Here is a 22819-nt window from a genome sequence, read left to right on the forward strand (position 1 = left end):
TCTTTTTTTGAGAAAATAAAGAAAATAAAGGTTTCATAATGTATTTTTTTGCTAAGTACTTTCTGAATTTCAAAGTAGTCCGAGAAGTAGTCATCTAGTTTTTCAAAAGTATCTGTAATTTGCACGCTGTTTGGTAAGACGCAGACCAGGAGGGGAGCGCGAGACTGAGGAGACCCTGTCTGTCCTTCTGAGTTTTGATGTAGAGTGTTTGCTTCCGAAACATGACCCGCCAAGCCGTGCTTCTTAACACCTGCCTGCTTAACCCGGAAGCCAGCTGCACCTATGTGTCGGAGGAAACACCATTCAACTGATGACTGAAGTCAGCCTGCAGGCGCCAGGCCCACCACAATGAGTCGCTAGAGCGCGATGAGCCAAGCAAAGCCCCCTCGGCCAAACCCTCCCCTAACCCAGACGACGCTGGGCCGATTGTGCGCCGCCCATGGTCACATCCGGCATTGACACAGCCTGGGTTCGATCCCAGGCTGTAGTGATGCCGCAACACTGCGATGCAGTGCCATAGACCACTGCACCACTCAGTAGGCCCCACATGCACCTTTTTTAAATATTAAATTGAATGTCATTGAGAAAATAAAGGTTTCATAATGTATTTTTTTGCTAATGTCCTTTCTGAATTTCAAAGTAATCTGAGAAGAAATCATCTAGTTTTTCAAAGATATCTGTATTTTCAGTTTACATGTAATCAATTACACCCCAACCCTGTTTGTGGTTGACTCCTAAGAGTATGGGGCTACTTTGATTTGCAAACTATATCAAGGTAAATGTGTCCTTTGCCAAGACCTTTCCACTTTTCTCTCTGTCTTTTCAGCCTGTGAATGCAAGTGCAGCAAGCTGGTACAACCAGGCAAATTAACCGGGGGCGGTTTAGGACTTCGGTCAAATGCTAAACAAGGAGCTAAACTAATGAAATCCTAACACATTCAATGTGTTGCTCACATGCAAAATAACCTATAACTGAAATAATACATCTTAATTGTATTCTTACTGCTATTTAAAATATTGAATGAATTGAAACACTTGAGTATGCTTCCTTTGTGCCAAGGTGTATTTTGGTTTGAGCAATGGTAAATACATGTTACCTATTCTTCATGGATACACATTAATATTTGTACAATTTAAGATGAAGCAAAGCAAAAGTGCTGTTGGAAATGAATAATAGTAACTGTTTCGGCCTTGAATCAAACTAATTTAAAACCATCTGAATGTGCAACGTTTAGGATTTTCATCAGACCATGAAACATTGTGTATATTGCTGACAAGGCCGGCCTGTAGTTTCCTCATGTGGACTGCCTTGTCTCAGTTTGAGTCAACTCAACTGTAAATGTTACTGCTCTGTCTCTATCATGTCAAATAAGAGAGCAATAGCACAACGGACAAGAAACTGACCAGTACCTTATGTTGCTTTGTCTTTTCTTTTGAGTTGGAGCCATGACAATGATGGTTGACAGTTTTAGTTTTATACATGTTTATTACTCGATAACAATCTCATTAATATACGCCTATATCAGCCATGCTTAATTTAAAGTTTACAAATGAATACAAATGTAGAACAATTCAAATTTTTGTTCAAGATTGATTGCTTTTTCTCTATAGACATGGAATGCATAATAAGTTAAGGGCTTCATGTGACAGGTGGTTTCAGGTCGATACTGGGTTTCTTCAGCCTCCCCTTAGACGGAGCGTCAGATAGATGGTGCTTTGATTTCTGATGTTGTAGTTCTCCAGCCTCTGGCCATCCTCGAGCTGCCTCCCCTCATGAATCAGCCTCTGTTGGTTGGCAGGGACTGCCTCCTTGTTTTGTACCTTGGCTTTGAACTGGGTTACAGTCTCACCAGGCACCACATCATATGTGTGTGTCTGGCCCTTTTCGTTTTTCAGGAACACCTGGATAGGAGCGGGCTCCGTAATCAGCACCATCACTTTAGATCCGGAATGCAGGCCATAGTCGCTCAAAGTTTTTGAATCATCGCTGAGACTGATGTTGTTCCCATTGACGCCTAACAGCCTCTGCTTTGTTGTGGCCACTTCAAAGTGTTGTTGAATCAAACTCTTGAGAGACCCCACGGTGGTGTGTGGCGGAACTGGCAGAGGAAGTGAGTTCCCGTTCAAAAGCGTTATAGTGAGTTCCATGATAGATATCTGAAAGAGGATTTCATGTATTATTTATTTGGCCTTACATTAGCATAGCTCAATTGAATGTTTTGAATGAATTAGTTTAGTAACACTTTACTTAAAGCCTACAGGTGTAATGCTTTATAACTTGTTAAAAGCATGTATGATCCTTATAATAAGGCTAACAATATGTCATGTTTTGTCTCTATCCAACATTTCAGCTGACTCAAATGGCTGGTATATAATGACAATCATTATGAGAGGATTGAAAGACATAAGGGAGTCGTACACACTCATGACAAGTTACACTGTACAATGCATTATAACTTTTATATTTACCTACAGGCTTTAACATTACCATTTATTCAGCCCATTGTAATAACTAACAAATTCTAAGATAATTTGCTTGATATGCTGTTTAGCTTTTTTTCTCCAGTACATTTCTGTAAAATAGGCCTGTTGTAGCTTAATAATGGAAAATGACTTACATGTTCAGTAGATATTGTTGAGAAGTTGTTGTTGTGAAGTCTTGCAAGTTTGTTTGAAGAAATACTGTTAGTAAATCCGTATGCTGACAATTGAAACTTATCCGATGAAAGATGGTGATAGTTCTGTCAGTGTACATCTGAGCAGTCTATATATATATATACCATCTGCCCCGCCCCGCCCCTCAAATTGAGATTCGTTTTTCCCTCTCTGCCGCGCAGCTTTCGGTTTCTATTATAAAATAATGGTGTAGTCTGCTGCTGTTTGCAGAAAGTTGATTGCAATAAATTGTTTCTTTGATATTGCCCAATGGCAACTTGCCCCCATTCAAAGTATGCCCAATATTGATTTAATTGATGTATATCACACTGAAATTCACAAAGATCACTCTTGCTCGGGGGGGGGGGGACTAAAAATGAAACTACAGTTTCTTGACTGTCTGTCAAGCTCGACAATTCATAATTTTGAGGCAAGGAAATATATATTTTTTTTATGTCAGTGCAGCTCTCCAGACGTCGTTGAAGACCGATTGCGGTCTTCGGGGTAAAATGAGTTTGACACCCCTGCTCAAGACCATTCCATATAATTCATTTTTCTAAATCGGGGTAGGCAACTATATAGATTCAGCCGCCTGCCGATTTTTGTCGGAGGGGGTGATCCAGATGTCAGGACATAATTATAATAATTTGTACACTACAAATTGACCACAACTAAGCCAAAAATTAGATTGTATTTACAAATAAAAATAATTTCATACTTTGATTACATTGAAACACGATCACATCTTGTTTTCTATTCGTGGGAGTACTTGGTGAACAGATTTCTGCATAATTCCTGATGATTGTAGTCTTATTTTGACCTAAACCTTTGGGGAGCCAAAAACATATATAGTGGCCCGGTTTGGCCCGCAGTCCGCCTTTTGCCGAACCCCTTTCTAGATCATTCCCTATCATTGAACCAGGTTCTAGATCATTCCCTATCATTCTATATAATTCCCTATTTTTCAACACAGATATGTCAAACACCAGAAAGGAAAGAGAAACCTAATGTCATTATCAATGAAACCCAACCTCATTGGGAAAACCCAGGCTCAGATGATACTGGCAATGATGAGGAATTGCAGGTATTTTGTGATACGTCAAACATACACCTTTGTGAATGCAGAGAGAATTTTAACAGCAATACAAATAAGAGACTATACCCTGCCTCATCCTCCCCAAAATGATGTCAACACATGTTTATATTGTCAGTAGTTGAATCATGTCATTCAGACTACACATCTTAGTCAGACTGTACCCAACGTTATTCACCCGTATGTTCTCTAGTACAAACAGTAACCAGTGGATGTACAGTAACTTCTATATTCTCCAGTAACTTACGTTCTCCTCTTTCATTTCTGCCTCTATGGATATTTCCAGGGGGAAATGACATCTGTGCATTTGACTGATGTGATTCTAATGAGTCAGAACTGATGTCTGCCATGTCAACTGAGGTCAGTGGTGTTAAAAGCAGTTCAATCAGGTGTAGACTTCTGAGAAGTATAGGTGTTTAGTGTTTGTTGTTGTTTCCTGTGCCAACCCATGAAGCTTAGCCTATTCTCTCACTAAGTATGTGAGGACACCTTTCACCGCTGATGTCCTGTTAGTAAAATACAAAGTCATTTTACATTACAGATGTGCCTTGAGGCAGAATTCTTGGTCATTCTAATTTATGTCATAAGCAATGAGAGCAGAGAACGCTTGGGTGTTTAGATTTTTAGCCATATGACTTAGCAGCCATTACAGTCATGGCGTAAGATGCTCCAATTTATCTATTAATGCAGATTGGCAAGGTATACCAAAGAAAATGTATTGCATACTTACACTACAACAGTGATTCTCAACTAGGGAGCCTCAGGGGGTCTCAGAGACATTTTAAGGGGCCTGGGGGGGGGACAACAATTTTCAGGTGGACGCTATTTGCATGACAGGCCTCAAGAAACAAAAACTAAAAACAAACAAACCAAAATATCTCAAGTTTTAGTTTGGTACTATTTGAAATACAAAACATGACATGCAGCCGGTAGATGATGGAGGCAGTGTTTTGGAAACGGATGTAACCTTTGAGACTGACAACTGAAAGAAGGCAAGATGGCAAATGACTAGGTGATGTGAGGCACAAAACAAAAGGGTGCGAGGTTCAAACCCAAACCAACATCTGCGAAATACAAGCAGAGTACTTTCTCCTTTGAGTCAAGTACAGGAGAGATAATGCCAAACTCGACGGAGAGTGAACTCTCTCAAATTGAACCTAACAGAAGTGAAGAGGAAAAGCCTGCACCAACAGGTGAGGTGAAGGCTACCAAGCCTGATCAGAAAATTGCCTGAGATGACTCTGCCCCGTAGGAGCATGATTCATGGACAAAGTGGATCCATGCCTTTTTGGCATCAAAAAATGGTCATTTTCTTTTTTCATCCACTTCACTTTTTTTGTGAACAAATGTGCAATGCATTTTCCGAACTGTGAAAGGCACCAAAAATCAACCATGCGTCTCGTCTGCCGGAAAACCACACGAAGAAGAAAACATGCAGACAAAAAACAGTGCAATTTGTGTGCTGGGGCACCACCTGCTGGATATGGTAGGTGGTCTTTGACGGAACCGGAAGTCAGTGGATGGAACTGGCTAGCCTAACTAGCTAAAAGAAGCGCAGAGATCCTCCGACAAAGGTTTGAGGGTACCAATCTCTGGAGATAAACGAGAAATAACATTATACGAGCTTTATAAAATAATCACAGCAACCACGGGGGTTGCAGGTCTGGTCAGCAACACAGCAAGGTAGGTGAGCTATCGTGTACTCTTCTGCAAACCCAAAACATGGCACACGAGTCAGCTAGGCTAACTTGTTAGCTAGCTTGATGCTAACTTGCAACTGAAGCTAACGTTACATTAGTTACTAGCCATTTGTTGTCGCTTGGTAATGAATGAATGGGCTAATCTGGGTTTTACATGTGAGTACAGATTAGGAATCCAGGCAGGTAACTACCACGAGGCGATATGAAACGTGTTATGTTTGAAATATTGAAACTAGTTAGCTGACCACTGTATCCCGCCCCCAGCCATGTTAACATTTTTTAAATGAAACATCACATGAATAGCTAGGCTAACTTTAGCGTAGCAAGCTACCTGAGCCGAGAAGGGTGTAATTTCGTCCCGCAATTCGGGGCGTTCCTGGATATGCAGGAACTCCTCTTTAAACTTCTATTGGTCCATTTTTAAAAATGGGCATCATACGGGGGCGCTCCAAGACACTAGGTGGCGGTAGCCCATTCACATACACTTCCTTTAGCGCCCATATATTGGTGATCGTATCTTCTGGCTGGGTAGTTTCGTTAAGAACTCCCCGCTTTCTGTAAACGTTACCAAACATCTCTTACTGTACGGTTTAGAAAAATAAGGAACTTTCATATTATCGAGAAATCATAACAAATGTTTAATTACTATACGTTTTTATATGGTTAGGGTTCCCACACAGCCATATTTCCATGTTACAGCGCTTATTTATGGAAGACTGGTGCTAGTTCTGTGTCTCGGAACACCGGTGTGTAAATGGAAGACAGACGCCTCAAACGTGTTGTGACTGAAAAATACTGTCTGCTGCAACTGTGTTAAAACAGTAAGTGTATATTTAGCTTTTGTTACATTTTTTTTAATGTGAAATGAAAGCAGAGATTAGTTTTTAGAACCGTACTGCAATTGAAAATGTATCCACATTTGGCTGAAAGGCCCATTATCCTTTAAAAACAGACCCCGTTAGGCTTCTTTAGTCCATTATTGGTCGAGGACACTGGTAGGCAGTGTCCTTCCTCCGCCTGTTGGGCAATGCTTTCCCGCACTTCCACAAGAGGCAGGGGGCCGGGACGACAACGCGAGCTAGCTAGGTAGGTCACAAATAGACAACCAGAATATCAAGTGTCGCACAAGTTTGAAGATTGCGTGCTCGAGGGAGTGGGAAGCCTGTTAAAGCCGGAACCAATGGGATGCTAGAGTGGGGGGCGTTCCTGCAGATGAATGAACGCCCACATACAAGAACTCCTCGAATTGCGGGCAGCAATCACACCATTGTCCGGCTAGGATTTCGTCTCAACAGGGCCCGGTTTTCTGATAGCGATGGAATTTAGGCGTAACGTTGCGTCATTCCTACAGCAGCCGAAAATGTAACAACCGTTTCTCAAGCACCACACTGATTTACCTAGTTAGCGTGGTAAAAAAGAATGGTCGCCTAGTGCGTCGTTAAAGCATTTGTTGATACTGATAGGATCGAAAGATGGTGAGCGCTGCTCTCAGATCAGCTTTCTCCATTCAAATCATTCCTAAACATAATAGTTATTTCTCAATACTGACGACGGATTCGCTTCTAGAGACATTACCACATACGGTTGCAAATATTAAGGCGGCTTATTCTAACACTTACACAATAAAAATGACAAATCACCGCTTTGGTGGCACATTGCATACGTTAGGCAGCCTACATGTAACAAAATAAAACTCAATTGATTTAACATGAAGTGCGTTTCAATATGATTGAAAAAAACCTATAGCCTACTGTTTATTTTAAAACAGTCATGCTTCAAATGAACCAATATGTTTTTATACTTCGCTTGTTTGTATCAATTGCAACGACATTGGCAACTTCGTTATTGTAGTAAACTTCTGTTCTGAAGTTATCAGCCATCACAGAGAGGGGTAAACCATGTGATTTTATGTTTACGGGCGGACGCACCTAACACAACATGTACAGTGGGGCAAAAAAAGTATTTAGTCAGCCATCAATTGTGCAAGTTCTCCCACTTAAAAAGGAGAGGCCTGTAATTTTCATCATAGGTCCACTTAACTATGACAAACAAAATGAGGGGAAAAAATCCACAATATCACATTGTAGGATTTTATATGAATTTATTTGCAAATGATGGTGGAAAATAAGTATTTGGTCAATAACAAAAGTTTATCTCAATACTTTGTTTTTTTACCCTTTGTTGTCAATGACTGAGGTCAAACGTTTTCTGTAAGTCTTCACACGGTTTTCACACACTGCTGGTATTTTGGCCCATTCTCCATGCAGATCTCCTCTAGAGCAGTGATGTTTTAGGGCTGTTTCTGGGCAACAGACTTTCAACTCCCTCCAAATATTGTCTATGGGTTGAGATCTGGAGACTGGCTAGGCCACTCCAGGACCTTGAAATGCTTCTTACGAAGCCACTCCCTTGTTGCCCAGGCGGTATGTTTGGGATCATTGTCATGCTGAAAGACCCAGCCACGTTTCATCTTCAATGCCCTTGCTGATGGAAGGAGGTTTTCACTCAAAATCTCACGATACATGGCCCCGTTCATTCTTTCCTTTACACGGATCAGTCGTCCTGGTCCCTTTGCAGAAAAACAGCCCCAAAGCATGATGTTTCCACCCCCATGCTTCACAGTAGGTATGGTGTTCTTTGGATGCAACTCAGCATTCTTTGTCCTCCAAACACAATGAGGTGAGTTTTGACCAAAAAGTTATATTTTGGTTTCATCTGACCATATGACATTTTCCCAATCTTCTTCTGGATCATCCAAATGCTCTCTAGCAAACTTCAGACGGGCCTGGACATGTACTGTCTTAAGCAGGGGGGACACGTCTGGCACTGCAGGATTTGAGTCCCTGGCGGCATAGTGTGTTACTGATGGTAGGCTTTGTTACTTTGGTCCCAGCTCTCTGCAGGTCATTCACTAGGTCCTCCCGTGTGGTTCTGGGAGTTTTGCTCACTGTTCTTGTGATCATTTTGACCCCATGGGTTGAGATCTTGCGTGGAGCCCCAGATTGAGGGAGATTATCAGTGGTCTTGTATGTCTTCCATTTCCTAATAATTGCTCCCACAGTTGATTTCTTCAAACCAAGCTGCTTACCTATTGCAGATTCAGTCTTCCCAGCCTGGTGCAGGTCTACAATTTTGTTTCTGGTGTCCTTTGACAACTCTTTGGTCTTGGCCATAGCGGAGTTTGGAGTGTGACTATTTGAGGTTGTGGACAGGTGTCTTTTATACTGATAACAAGTTCAAACAGGTGCCATTAATACAGGTAACGAGTGGAAGACAGAGGAGCCTCTTAAAGAAGAAGTTACAGGTCTGTGAGAGCCAGAAATCTTGCTTGTTTGTAGGTGACCAAATTCTTATTTTCCACCATAATTTTGCAAATTCATAAAAAATCCCACAATGTGATTTTCTGGATTGTTTTTCTCATTTTGTCTGTCATAGTTGAAAATTAGTGGGAGAACTTGCACAATTGGTGGCTGACTAAATACTTTTTTGTCCCACTGCAGTTAGCGTTTCTACGAGTGGTCTGAGGCAGGCGTTAGATTACGAGCGTTTAAGTGCAAAGTTAATACCGATGGTTTTGTGGAAGCTTCGATATTTAACTATGCTCCTACGAAGGTTCTAATGATGAACTTCGTCATAAGATGCTTTTGGGAAACCGGGCCCTGGTGGTTGAACCATTGGGTGTGGGTTGGTGTTTGATTAATAGCTAGCTCTGTATTTGAGTTGTGTATATGTTGCAGTCTTGATAACATGTACTTGTTTGTAATGGTAATCTATTTTTGGACATTTATGAATGGCAGAAATTAGGGGTCAAAACATACATTTGAGTTCAGGGAGTGTTCAGTATTGATAAGGCTCTCTTTCTCCATCAGGATCAGTTCTGTTAACATCATGGCAGATGGCAGGATCTACGTGGGTAACCTTCCAGCTGATGTGCAAGAGAGGGACATTGAGGATATATTCTTCAAATATGGCAAAATCAGAGACATTGAGTTGAAGAACAACAGAGGCACTATTCCCTTTGCCTTTGTGCGCTTTGAAGATCCACGGTAAGATAAACTTCCATGTCCATGAATGGCATTCTTACTCGTTGACCAATAAGACCAGATTTACATTGACATTTTAGTAATTTAGCAGATGCTCTTATCTAGAGCGACTTGAATTAGTGCATTCACCTTAAGATAGCTAGATGAGACAACCACATATCATAGTCATAACAAGTACACTTTCCCTGAACTCGGTAGTAATGAAAAGATGGCAGCGCGCTGGATTGCCACCGTTTTGCGAACTCTGACCCGACTTTGTTATTTTGTGATTCTTTTGGCGTTTCCTTTATTTTCACAAAATATTTTAGATGTTATCATGAAATATAACATGCTCCCACTTAATGAACTGTATGAGGCTATAAACAATCAGGAAAACTTGCATACAGCGGCTGCCTTTCTTGTCGCCGGCAATTTTAATTCTGCTTCATTAAGACACACGATTCCCAACTTTCATCAGCACGTCTCCTTCACAACTAGGGGCAATAAAGTCCAAGACCGTGGTTACTCTACCCATAAACAAGATACAAGGCCCTCCCTCGTCCTCCATTCGTTAAATCAGATCATGGCTCCTTACTCCTGCTTCCTGTTTACAAGCAGAAGCTCAAACAGGAAGTACCTGTGACTTGCTCCATTGTGAAATGGTCATTAGAAGCAGAGGTTATGCTATAGGACTGCTCTTTTATTCAATATTTTTTTAGCTTAAATATTTTGGGTTCTATCAAAATAATTGTTTGCGTAATTTACTAATTTTTTTTTCTCCCCCTAACCCTACCTAAACTAAAGGACAGCAATACTTAGGCTTCTAGTTCGAGTTTATACATACTATATACATTTTACAGACACGGTACATTTTACATTAGTTATCTATTTTTTACCTTTTTTTTATTTTTATCCCGCCCTTCAGCTGCCCTTAACCACTCCCATCTATCTCTAAAAAAACATCCCATCTTGACTTCTACTTGACAAATATTTTTCAACTGTGGTGGGATGTTTCACAAGTTCTGAACATTTCTATCATTAATTAACAAAGATTATATTGTTTAAAAAAAACACACAATTTCAAAGAATATTTTATGAATTAGTATTTGAGTTTAACCATAATATTATTTGAAATATTTGTTCTGTTTATTTGATTTTTGTGGGTTAAACTGAAATTGCAACCAGATTTCTATGGCTTGTTTTAAAAAGTGATAGTTTGGAGATTATTTCAGTTTCAAATGACCGAAAGTGATGGGGTGTTATCTGAATAAATAGGAACATGCTATTTTTTAACAGCCTTTCTTACTAGTCTACTGGAGAACCAGTTTGGATTTAAGTGTTTTTTTTAAGCCTTTAGTGAGAGGTTCAATGCTTTAATATAAAATCATTTTAGTCTTCCAAATATATATTCATTTTGTCTGGCTTGCCAAATGAAGTGGAATGTGTTTTCCTCATATAATACATTTTAAAAAGTATTCCAGTGTAGGCAGGGCCATTTATTTTTATTTAACTAGGCAAGTCAGTCAACAACACATTCTTATTTACAATGACGGCCTACTAAAAGGCCTCATGCGGGGACGGGGCTGGGATTTAAAAAATGAATAAAAAATTCATTTTTATTTTTTTCTCACAAATACTGGGCATTCAGAAAGTTATTCAGACCCCTTGACTTTTTCACATTTTGTTACATTACAGTCTTATTCTAAAATTGATTAAAATGTGTTTTCCCTCAATCTACACACAATTCCCCATAATGACAAAGCAAAAATAAGTTTGTAGAATATTTTGCAAATGTGCATGTATAAATAAATAAATAATCGCATTTTCAGACCCTTTGCTATGAGACTCGAAATTGAGCTTGGGTGTATCCTGTACGGCGGCGCACAACTGGCCCAGCGTCGTTAGGGTTTGGCCAGGGTAGGCCATCATTGTAAATAAGAATTAGTTCTTAAATGGCTTGCCTAGGTAAATAAAGGTTCAATCAAAAAAGTAAATGAAATTCAAGTCAAAGGAATTGTCCTTAGAGTTCTGAGGCATGATTGTGTCGAGGCACAGGTCTGGGGAAAGGTACCAAACGATATCTGCAGCGCTGAAGGTCCGCAAGAACACAGTGGCCTCCATTATTCTTAAATGGTGTAGTGTGTAGATTTGAGGAAAAAGTGTATTTTAAACCATTTTAGAATAAGGCTGTAACGGTATAAAATGTGGGGAAAGTCTAGGGGACTGAATACTTTCTGAAAGTACTGTAGTACTGAAAGTACTGAAAGTATTTACCTTTCCATGGAAGCAAGATCTTGTTTATTTTTGCTAACTTTCTATGAAAATGTATAGAATTGATTTATTTCGCAATATGATTAGACTATGTCCACTTCACCGTCAGACCATTTTAATGGTAAACTCCACTGTAATGTGAAAGTTGTATTTTTTTAGTGATCCAATACGTAATGTGTTTTCTTATTATCCAGAGGGGTTAAAGACATTATCTAGGTCCTCTGAGGCTGTGGAGGGATCCATATTGTGGATTTAAAAGAAAACATGAGTCGTCTGCGTACAATGACCCCTTTGTTTTTAAGCCCTGGATGTCTAGTCCCTTCATACTGCTGTTGGATCTGATTTTTTAATAGCTAACGTTTCTATGGCCATAATGGACAGCTTTGTTCTCCTCCTCTTGACAGTTGAATAGTTTATGAGAAGCAGCCATATTTACTATTTTACACCCAGGGTTACTATACATAACTCATTGTATAGGAGATTCTCCTATACAATGCATTCTAGTCCTTTTCAAAATCTGCAATGAATACCAGGCCTGGTTTCCTATATATTTTATAAGTGTTCCATTGTTTCCAGTCATTTATCTCCAATGTATCCCCCATGTAAAAACCTGTCTGATTAGGATACATAATATTCAACAATACCTTTTGAATTCTAAGCACTAAACATTTTGCTAGAATATTGGCATCACAACACTGAAGTGTAAAGGGTCTCCATTTTTTTAGGTAGACTGGATATTTGCCACATGTTGTCCTGTTTCAGTAATTGTGAAATCAGACTTTCACAATCATGTTAACGGACCAACCCTGATGTTTTCCCTGACTTGAAGGCTTTAATTGCATCTTGAAGTTCCTTCACGTGAGTCTTTCTATACTATTCATTTTTACACTATTAATAGAAACAAATCCTTACAATTAACTTCAGTTGGTGGAGATTGAGGAACCTGAAATGAAAACATGCTTAAAGTATTTTGCCTCTTTCAGAAAATCATTTGTTACACGTTTCTGTAAATAGTTTTGGTAGCATTTCTATGTTGACGATGAAAAAATTAGTTGGTGCATTTTTCCCCGTATTCCATCCAGTTCACCTTGTTTGTATAATGTATTACACTTGACCTTTTTTGAATAAGTTCCTCCATTTCTTTTCCTCTAACTTATTCTGGCCCCTAAAGGCACATTTAAAAGTGTACCGTACCTTAAAGGTGATCTTTTTTTCTTTTTCTTTTTTTTACCTTTATTTTACTAGGCAAGTCAGTTAAGAACAAATTCTTATTTTCAATGACGGTCTAGGAACAGTGGGTTAACTGCCTGTTTAGGGGCAGAACGACAGATTTGTACCTTTTCAGCTCGGGGATTCGAACTTGCAACCTTTCGGTTACTAGTCCAACACTCTAACCACTAGGCTACCCTGCCGCTTCTGTACCTAATAGAGGTCGACCGATTAATCGGAATGGCTGATGAAATAGGGCCGATTTCAAGTTTTCATAACAAACGAAAATCTGTATTTTTGGACACAGATTTGCCCTATTAAAAAAATAAAATATTTTACACCTTTTATTTAAACTTTATTTAACTAGGCAAGTCAGTTAAGAACACATTTTTATTTTCAATGATGGCCTAGGAACGGTGGGTTAACTGCCTTGTTCAGGGGCAGAACGACAGCTCGGGGATTCAATCTTGCAACCTTACAATTAACTAGTCCAACGCTCTAACCATCGCCACGATGAGCCTGCCTGTTAAGCGAATGCAGTAAGCAAAGGTAAGTTGCTAGCTTGCATTAAACTTATCTTATAAAAAACAATCAATCAATCATAATCACTAGTTAACTACACATGGTTGATGATATTACTAGTTTATCTAGCGTGTCCTGCGTTGCATATAATTGATGCGTATTCGCGAAAAAGGCCTGTCGTTGCTCCAATGTGTACCTAACCATGAACATCAATGCCTTTCTTAAAATCAATACACAGAATTATATATTTTTAAACCTGCATATTTAGCTAAAAAATCCAGGTTAGCGGGCAATATTGACCAGGTGAAATTGTATCACTTCTCTTGCGTTCATTGCACACAGTCAGTGTATATGTAACATTTTGCCAGAATTTTACGTAATTATGACATAACATTGAAGGTTGTGCAATGTAACAGGAATATTTAGACTTATGGATGCCACCCGTTAGATAAAATACGGAACGGTTCCGTATTTCACTGAAAGAATAAACGTCTTTTTGAGCTTTATAGTTTCCGAATTTGACCATATTACCTTAGGCTCGTATTTCAGTGTGTTATTATGTTATAACTAAGTCTATAATTTGATAGAGCAGTCTGACTGAGCGGTGGTAGGCACCAGCAGGATCGTAAGCATTCATTCAAACAGCACTTTAGTGCGTTTTGCCAGCAGCTCTTTGCAATGCTTCAAGCATTGCGCTGTTTATGACTTCAAGCCTATCAACTCCCGAGATTTGGCTGGTGTAACCGTTGTGAAATGCCTAGCTAGTTAGCGGGGTGCGCGCTAATAGCGTTTCAAACGTCACTCGCTCTGAGACTTGGTGTGGTTGTTCCCCTTGCTCTGCATGGGTAACGCTGCTTCGAGGGTGGCTGTTGTCGATGTGTTCCTGGGTCGAGCCCAGGTAGGAGCGAGGAGAGGGATGGAAGCTGTACTGTTACACTGGCAATACTAAAGTGTCTATAAGAACATCCCAATAGTCAAAGGTTAATGAAATACAAATGGTATAGAGAGAGAGTCCCATAATAACTACAACCTAAAACTTCTTACCTGGGAATATTGAAGACTCATGTTAAAAGGAACCACCAGCTTTCATATGTTCTGAGCAAGGAACTTAAACGTTAGCTTTCTTACATGGCACACATTGCACTTTTACTTTCTTCTCCAACACTTTGTTTTTGCATTATTTAAACCAAATTGAACATGTTTCATTATTTATTTGAGGCAAAATTGATTTTATTGATGTATTCTATTAAGTTAAAATAAGTGTTCATTCAGTATTCTTGTAATTGTCATTATTACATACAGATTAATCGGATGATTTTTAAAAATGTATTTTATTTTTGTTCTCCAATCGGTATCGGCGTTGAAAAATCATAATCAGTCGACCTCTAGTGCCTATGTTGTAGAATAAAGTCTGTTATAAATTCTTGGTTAGAAACAAGTTGTCATCCAGTAGCCTTTGATTACATTTCAAATATCCCCACTCTCGTGGATATTCTGTATGATTAATCTGCACACCAATTATTTGACGGTCTGACCGCATTCTCTCCCCATCAACACTTTTTAAAACTTTTGGTGCCAGAGAAAATGACAGTCAAGACAACCAACTTAATTGAGCCTCTTTCATGTATATCTCACTAGGTCAGGATATTTAAGCCTCCATATATTGACTAGTTCCAATATATCCATAATATTTGTGATTTCCTTAAGTGCATGAGGGTGATAATTAGTAGTGCGATTACCTTTTTATGGTCCATCGAGGTACCTAAAGCCGTATTTTAATCTCCCACCATAATAACTGAGTCGTATTGCTTGTTAACTCGATAAATTGTTATATATTTTCAAAGAAGCCTGGATCATTATTTAGAACATATAGATTAATGAGCAAAGTATGTTAATGGTCCAATAGCATATTTAGAAGGATCCACCTTCCTTGAGGATCTGTTTGAACAGTTTGCACATTCTGATAAAAATTATTAATTCATATCACTCCTTTTGAAATTATTTTCCCATGGGAGATAAATATTCCCCCTAGTCCTTTTTCCAAACAACTTCATCTAAAGGTGTCGAATGAGTTTCCTGTAAACAATATATTACATTCCTCCTTTTATCCAGATAAATACTGATTATTTTCTTATCTGCTAAGCCATTACAATTACTACTAGCTATACCTTTCACCACTTACCATAATGAGATACAGGTTTTGATTATACTTATCATAATAATGTTTGTAAACGTACCATGATAATTGAGTGTCCATATAGCTATACAATGATATTTGCACTGTTAAGCATACTGTAGCTGCAACTAAGTATGCCTCTAATTGTCTTCCTATACTCCATCCGCTACAACCTCCCCCATTCCAAGTTGGGTCGTCGTCCCAGTTACTGGCTAACCACCATTGTACGCATGGATCCTAGGGTATTTAAGAGAGAGGGGCCTATCCTTTAAACCCAGAATCACAGCCAACAACATTTCTAATGCCTTTACCTCGTACCGCATCAAGTTACTAAAAAATACACTGCTCAAAAAAATAAAGGGAACACTAAAATAACACATCCTAGATCTGAATGAATGAAATATTCTTATTAAATACTTTTTTCTTTACATAGTTGAATGTGCTGAATTTGGAGTCACGCTCAAAATTAAAGTGGAAAACCACACTACAGGCTGATCCTACTTTGATGTAATGTCCTTAAAACAAGTCAAAATGAGGCTCAGTAGTATGTGTGGCCTCCACGTGCCTGTATGACGTCCCTACAACAACTGGGCAAGCTCCTGATGAGGTGGCGGATGGTCTCCTGAGAGATCTCCTCCCAGACCTGGACTAAAGCATCCGCCAACTCCTGGACAGTCTGGTGCAACGTGGCGTTGGTGGATGGAGCGAGACATGATGTTCCAGATGTGCTCGATTGGATTCAGGTCTGGGGAACGGGCGGGCCAGTCCATAGCATCAATGCCTTCCTCTTGCAGGAACTGCTGACACACTCCAGCCACATGAGGTCTAGCATTGTCTTGCATTAGGAGGAACCCAGGGCCAACCGCACCAGCATATGGTCTCACAAGGGGTCTGAGGATCTCATCTCGGTACGTAATGGCAGTCAGGCTACCTCTGGCGAGCACATGGAGGGCTGTGCGGCCCCCCAAAGAAATGCCACCCCACACCATGACTGATCCACCGCCAAACCGGTCATACTGGAGGATGTTACAGGCAGCAGAACGTTCTCCACGGCGTCTCCAGACTGTCACATCTGTCACATGTGCTCAGTGTGAACCTGCTTTCATCTGTGAAGAGCACAGGGCGCCAGTGGCGAATTTGCCAATCTTGGTGTTCTCTGGCAAATGCCAAACGTCCTGCACGGTGTTGGGCTGTAAGCACAACCCCCACCTGTGGACATCGGGCCCTCATACCACCCTCATGGAGTCTGTTTCTGACCGTTTGAGCAGACACATGCACATTTGTGGCCTGCTGGTGGTCATTTTGCAGGGCTCTGGCAGTGCTCCTCCTGCTTGCAAAACGGCGGAGGCAGCGGTCCTGCTGCTGGGTTGTTGCTCTCCTACGGCCTCCTCCACGTCTCCTGATGTACTGGCCTGTCTCCTGGTAGCGCCTCCATGCTCTGGACACTACGCTGACACACAGCAAACCTTCTTGCCACAGCTCGCATTGATGTGCCATCCTGGATGAGCTGCACTACCTGAGCCACTTGTGTGGGTTGTAGACTCCGTCTCATGCTACCACTAGAGTGAAAGCACCGCCAGCATTCAAAAGTGACCAAACCATCAGCCAGGAAGCATAGGAACTGAGAAGTGGTCTGTGGTCACCACCTGCAGAACCACTCCTTTATTGGGGGTGTCTTGGTAATTGCCTATAATTTCCACCTGTTGTCTATTCCATTTGCACAACAGCATGTGAAATTTATTGTCAATCAGTGTTGCTTCCTAAGTGGACAGTTTGATTTCACAGAAGTGTGATTGACTTGGAGTTACATTGTGTTGTTTAAGTGTTCCCTTTATTTTTTGGAGATATATATATATATATATATAACAAAAATATGAATGCAACAAATTCTATGATTTTACTCTAGTTTATATAGGAAAGGGTGATATATAAGGAAATTGATTAATTAAAATAAATGTATTCTGCCCAAATCTATGGATTTCACATGACTGGGCAGGGGCGCAGCCATGGGTGCCAGGCCCAGCCAATTAATTTCCCCTCCCATAAACGGGCTTTATTACAGAAATAAATACTCCTCCGTTTCATTAGATGTCCGGGTGGCTGGTCTCAGACGATCCTGCTGGTGAAGAAGCCGGATGTGGAGGTCCTGAGCTGGCGTGGTTGTGAGGCCGGTTGGACATACGGCCAAGTTCTCTGAAACTGTTGGAGGCAGCTTATGGCAGAGAAATTAACATTAAATTCTCTGGTGGACGTTCCTGCAGTCAGAATGCCAATTGCACACTCCCTCAAAACTTGACATATCTGTGGCATTGTTGTGACAAATGCACATTTTAGTAACCTTTTACCTTCCCCAGCACAGGGTCCACCCATGTAATGATCATGCTGAATCAGCTTCTTGATATGCCACACCTGTCAGGTGGATAGATTATCTTGGCAAAGGAGAAATGCTCTCTAACAGGGATGTAAACAAATTTGTGCACATAATTTGAGAGAAATTAGCTTTTTTGCGCATATGGAACATTTCTGAAATCTTATTTCAGCTCATGACACATGGGACCAACACTTTACATGTTGTGTTTATATTTTTTTATCAATGTGTATATGTACATAAAATAGCAGTAAAACTAATTCAAGGGTTCTTTATTTGTACTGTCATTGTAGAATAGCGAAGACGTTTAAAACTATGAAATAATATACATGGAATCATGTAGTAACCAAAAGTGTTAAATCAAAATTAGTTTCTTCAAAGTAGCCACCCTTTGCCTTGACAGTTTTGCACACTCTTGGCATTCTCTTAACCAGCTTCACCCGGAATGCTTTTTGTCTTGAAGGAGTTACCACATATGTTGAGCTCTTGGTGGCTGCTTTTCCTTCACTCTGCGGTCCAAACCATCTCAATTGGGTTGAGGTCGGGTCATCTGATGCAGCACTCATTGCTCTCCTTGGTCAAATAGCCCTTACACAGCCTGGAGGTGTGTTTGGGTCATTATCCTGTTGGAAAAACAAATGATAGTCCCACTAAGTGCAAACCAGATGGGATTGCGTATCGCAGCAGAATGCTGTGGTAGCCATGCGGTTTAAGTGTGCATTGAATTCAAAATAAATCACTGACTGTGTCACCAGCACAGCACTGCCACACCACCACCTCCATGCTTCACGGTGTGAACCACACATGCAGAGATCATCCTTTTGCCTGCTCTGCATCTCAAAGACAGTGGTTGGAGCCAAAAAATTCAAATTTGGACTTATCCAACCAAATTACACATTTCCAACAGTCTAATGTCCATTGCTTGTGTTTCTTAGACCAAGCAAGTCTCTTCTTATTGGTGTTCTTTTAGTAGTGGTTTCTTTGCAGCAATTCAACCATGAAGGCATGATTCATCAAGGCAAAGGGTGGCTACTTTGAAGAATCTCAAATGTAAAATATATTTTGATTTGTTTAACGCTATTTTGGTTACTACATGATTCCATGTGTTATTTCATAGTTTTGATGTCTTCTATTATTCTACAATGTAGAAAATAGTTAAAATAAAGGAAAACCCTGGAATGAGTAGGTGTCTCTCTTAATTCCCACAGTTGATGAATTGTGCGTAATAATAAGCAAAATCTGCGTTTTTTTTGTCAGTCAACAGATGCATATTCGCCCCATCCCTCCCCCACAAACACCTCTACCCCTCTCTCCCCTTCCACTCATAGATGGACCTATTGTTTCCACTTCACAATAACAGCACTTACAGTTGACCGGGGCTGCTCTTGCAGGGACTTCGCTGCCCTGTTCAACTAAGTGCTGTTATTGTGAGGTGGAAAAGTCTATCTAGTTTATGGAAGATACTTTTTGAAGAGGTAGGGTTTCAGACATTTTTGGAAGATGAGCAAGGACTCTGCTGTCCTGACGTTAGGGAGAAGCTCGTTCCACCAGTGGGATGCCAAGATAGATAAATAGACTGACTCACATATGCAATGTGTTAATCAAATTGACATGTCCTTATGTATCAGGGATGCCGAGGATGCAGTCTATGGGAGGAATGGTTATGGATTTGGAGACTGCAAGCTTCGCGTTGAGCACCCTCGCTCTGCCTCCTCTAAATTCAACGGTTCTATGGGTGGTAGTGGTCGAGGGAGTGGGGACGGAGGTCCCGGTGGTCCTAAAGGGAGGTTTGGGCCTCCTACTCGGAGATCAGAGTTCAGAGTTATTGTGACTGGTAAGTGGATAAAGTCTGTGCTTTTGTTTTTTAATTCAAAGCTCCTCTTCCTTCCATTTACAGCAGGTTAGATGTACACTGGTATTGTTGAGCGTTGCCTAGAAAGGCCAAAGTTCTCAATGTTTTGGTCTCTGTTCCCACAGGCCTGCCTCCGACTGGGAGCTGGCAAGACTTGAAAGATCACATGAGGGAGGCTGGAGATGTTTGTTTCACAGATGTTCAGCGGGATGGTGAAGGGGTGGTGGAGTTCCTGCGCAGAGAGGACATGGAGTATGCCATGCGGCGCCTGGACAGGACAGAGTTCAGATCACACCAGGTAATCAAACACTCAGATCCTTCAGCTATACAGTGTTTAAGAATGTGTTTTCGGGACATTCTCTGACATGGACATCTTTCAGGGGGAGACGTCATCTATCCGAGTCCATGGAGAGATGGGGGGCAGCAGAGGACGCTCGCGGTCCCGTTCCAGATCCAGGGGACGGTACTCACCCGCTTATCAAGGTCGCGGCTCTCCACCCCCTCGTTATCAGTCGCCCCCTGCTCGTAGATTGTCTCGCCATAGCCCCCCTCCACGTCGCCCCTCTGCAGCACACCGTAGCCCATCAAGCCGCAGCCCACCCCCTCGTCACTACCGATAGTCTACCTACAGGAGGGCGCCAAGACTGGCGATTACTTTATTTTGTGTTGCTTTTTAAGTATGTCATGTGCATTCCACTATGAGGACTGTCTCCAGAGGACTTTTTAAATGGTGTAGACAGAGCGGATGGGTAGATCTGCATTTGCCTCATTCTCATTGATTCATTCTCAGACCTAGGATATGGCTGGTTAGGGATATTTGTGAAGGAGACTGCATACTAGAGGAATACAGCATAATACAGCTCTTTAATGTAGTTTATTTTTTATCATGTTTCTGTAAGAGCCTGTCTAGCCTGCCCTGCCTTGTAGATGGTTGCCTCGCAAGTGTTCTCAATTTTGTTCCTCTTTTTTTATTTTACGTGAGAATGAAATTATTTCTTTCTCCTGCCCCGTTCTCAAAATAATCTTTGTAAAAAGTGTTATTTTTTTCAAATAAAGTGAGGACTCTTAGTATGTTTATTTGTTTTAGTTCCTGAATGCATGAATTGTACATTCATTGGTTGCCTCTTTAGTACTTGATAATCATTTGCAGAGCACCCACAAAGTATGTACCATTGGGAGTTATGGTTCTGCTTTTTCAACATAATGACACTACATATTGTTCAGAGAATGCAGTGCATACATGGAGTACACACACAGATCAACAACACTGGATCTTTCTTTGATTTAGCTTCAGTTTGTCTGGTTTGAAGGTGCCTTAATACATGCCAAGCCCTGACCCTCTTGATGGTTGGTCAATCTTTATCATTTAGCCATGCATTTCTTTGCAAAGGTCTGTCAAATGAAATACAGTATCCAGTCATTAATTTAGAAAAAGCTCTTATCCAGAGCTCCTTAGTGCATTCATCTTAAGATACATGGGTGGGAAAACCACAGTCAAATTTAGCTCTCAGCAAAGTTAGCGCACATACTTTGAATCAGAACTCTGAGTGCTTAAACATGGCAGCTCTCTCCTCTCTCTCGGGAGTGGAATGTTACCTGCAGAGAAAAGAGCCATTTAAGTTTCATGATATACAAAATGGGGTACTGCCGCCTTCAGAATGAACAATGATACTAACTAATTCATGAGCTGATAAAACAGTAGCCGAGATACTCACCTGGCGGTGCCACAAAGTACTCCTCCACTGTGTTTTTGGAGAGCTGGAGCAGTTCCTCTGCACAGTCCCCCTCTGCCACGGCATCCTCCCTCAGATACAGTGCCCTACAGAATAGAGGGTTCTCAATCTGTGAGACTAAACAAGTCACCTTAAGGTTAGGTAACTATTGGTTCCCTCTCCAAAAATGACCCAGTCTTTTTGTAGATTTGAAGCAATTGGATAGGGCAGTAAGCAAAATGTGATTGCTCCACCAAACCTTCCATTAAACACTTCCAATGGCTTACCACTACCCAATTCCTTCAGATCAAACACTGAAGTGCTAGGGGCTGCTTCAGGATCTGCCTGGCCCGAGTCTAACCTTTCCTCCAGAACTGAATCCATCGGGTCAACCCCATCTGTGTCAACAACATGGAGCTGATCTGCAAATCGGATGGCTTTCTCCAGACAGGCCAGCCCCTCCTGGTTGCGGAAGTCCACCAGGGCTAGTCGCTCCAATTTGTCAACAAGGTCTACGGGAACTTGGCAAGGCTGTAAGAAAATGCTTATTAGATGTTAGAACTTATCAATGTCACTAACACTTAGCCATTTGATCTGGCTTAATTTACAAGCTAATAAAAATCACTTCATTAACAAAGTACAGTATACTAACTGGGGGTAGCTGGTTCTCCAATACAGGCTCCCATGTTGCTACCCTGGGCACCTAGGATTGAAAAATTAACATGGGAAATTACAACAAGAAACTGCAACCACAGTCCACATGTGTACGATATGTTGTACTGTACATTAGCTAGCTAGTTAGCCTACCTTAGAGTTGCTAATTCGGGTACTATATTGATGTACTAAAGTTATCAGATGAGTCCAACGAAAGCAGCTGAAGTTTTGTTTGGATTTTCGGTCCTGTGACGTTATGGAAACTCTTGTGACGCCTTGGTGGTAGCACGAAGGCCCTAGATTAAATGCTAGGGTCTGTAACCTTCGTGTATAATTCACTACGACATACATGTTATGCTGGCTAATGTAGCTAGCTTGCAAATGCTTATGTAATTCCTATCACAATGAAATTGTGCGTCGCTAGCTAGTCAATTTAGTAAACTAAACAATGGTTAGCTAGATTTTATGAGCGTCTCCGTTGATTCCTGGAACTCAAAAATAATATCAGTCAACAGCTTGCTAGCAGAGTCTAGTAGGGGAGAATATCAATTACATACTACCGGCTTTTTCTCAAAACCCATTGGA

General features: G+C 40.8%; 3 protein-coding genes across 6 annotated transcripts; 1 reads left to right on the plus strand and 2 right to left on the minus strand.

Moving 5' to 3' along the window:
• Positions 1 to 1453: 1453 nt before the first annotated feature.
• Positions 1454 to 2755, minus strand: LOC135542366 (polyubiquitin-like). The gene is made up of 2 exons (XM_064969293.1): positions 2619 to 2755; positions 1454 to 2157 (listed from the first exon to the last, which is right to left on the minus strand). The coding sequence occupies exon 2, from the start codon at positions 2146 to 2148 to the stop codon at positions 1678 to 1680; it is 471 nt and encodes a 156-aa protein (XP_064825365.1). The 5' UTR covers positions 2149 to 2157; positions 2619 to 2755; the 3' UTR covers positions 1454 to 1677.
• A 2492-nt stretch (positions 2756 to 5247) lies between these two features.
• On the plus strand, positions 5248 to 20936 carry LOC135542375 (serine/arginine-rich splicing factor 9-like). Of its 3 annotated transcripts, XM_064969310.1 has the most exons (6): positions 5248 to 5431; positions 6148 to 6269; positions 9318 to 9494; positions 19645 to 19850; positions 19994 to 20166; positions 20249 to 20936. In XM_064969310.1, exons 3-6 carry the CDS (start codon positions 9337 to 9339, stop codon positions 20486 to 20488), a joined length of 777 nt encoding a protein of 258 aa, XP_064825382.1. In that variant the 5' UTR covers positions 5248 to 5431; positions 6148 to 6269; positions 9318 to 9336; the 3' UTR covers positions 20489 to 20936. The 3 variants fall into 3 exon arrangements, with proteins under 3 accessions (XP_064825382.1, XP_064825390.1, XP_064825375.1); XM_064969318.1 differs by lacking the exon at positions 6148 to 6269 and having other exon boundaries at positions 5248 to 5435; XM_064969303.1 differs by lacking the exon at positions 6148 to 6269.
• gatc (glutamyl-tRNA amidotransferase subunit C) lies at positions 18274 to 22783 on the minus strand. 2 transcript variants are annotated; one of them, XM_064969338.1, is made up of 6 exons: positions 22388 to 22783; positions 22233 to 22283; positions 21942 to 22111; positions 21584 to 21687; positions 21398 to 21464; positions 18274 to 18639 (listed from the first exon to the last, which is right to left on the minus strand). In XM_064969338.1, exons 1-6 carry the CDS (start codon positions 22583 to 22585, stop codon positions 18606 to 18608), a joined length of 624 nt encoding a protein of 207 aa, XP_064825410.1. In that variant the 5' UTR covers positions 22586 to 22783; the 3' UTR covers positions 18274 to 18605. The 2 variants fall into 2 exon arrangements, with proteins under 2 accessions (XP_064825410.1, XP_064825402.1); XM_064969330.1 differs by lacking the exon at positions 18274 to 18639 and adding an exon at positions 20925 to 21260.
• Between the last annotated feature and the right edge of the window lie 36 nt (positions 22784 to 22819).

This window comes from Oncorhynchus masou, chromosome 1 (assembly GCF_036934945.1).
Source record: "Oncorhynchus masou masou isolate Uvic2021 chromosome 1, UVic_Omas_1.1, whole genome shotgun sequence".
NCBI classification, from domain to species: Eukaryota; Metazoa; Chordata; class Actinopteri; order Salmoniformes; family Salmonidae; genus Oncorhynchus; species Oncorhynchus masou.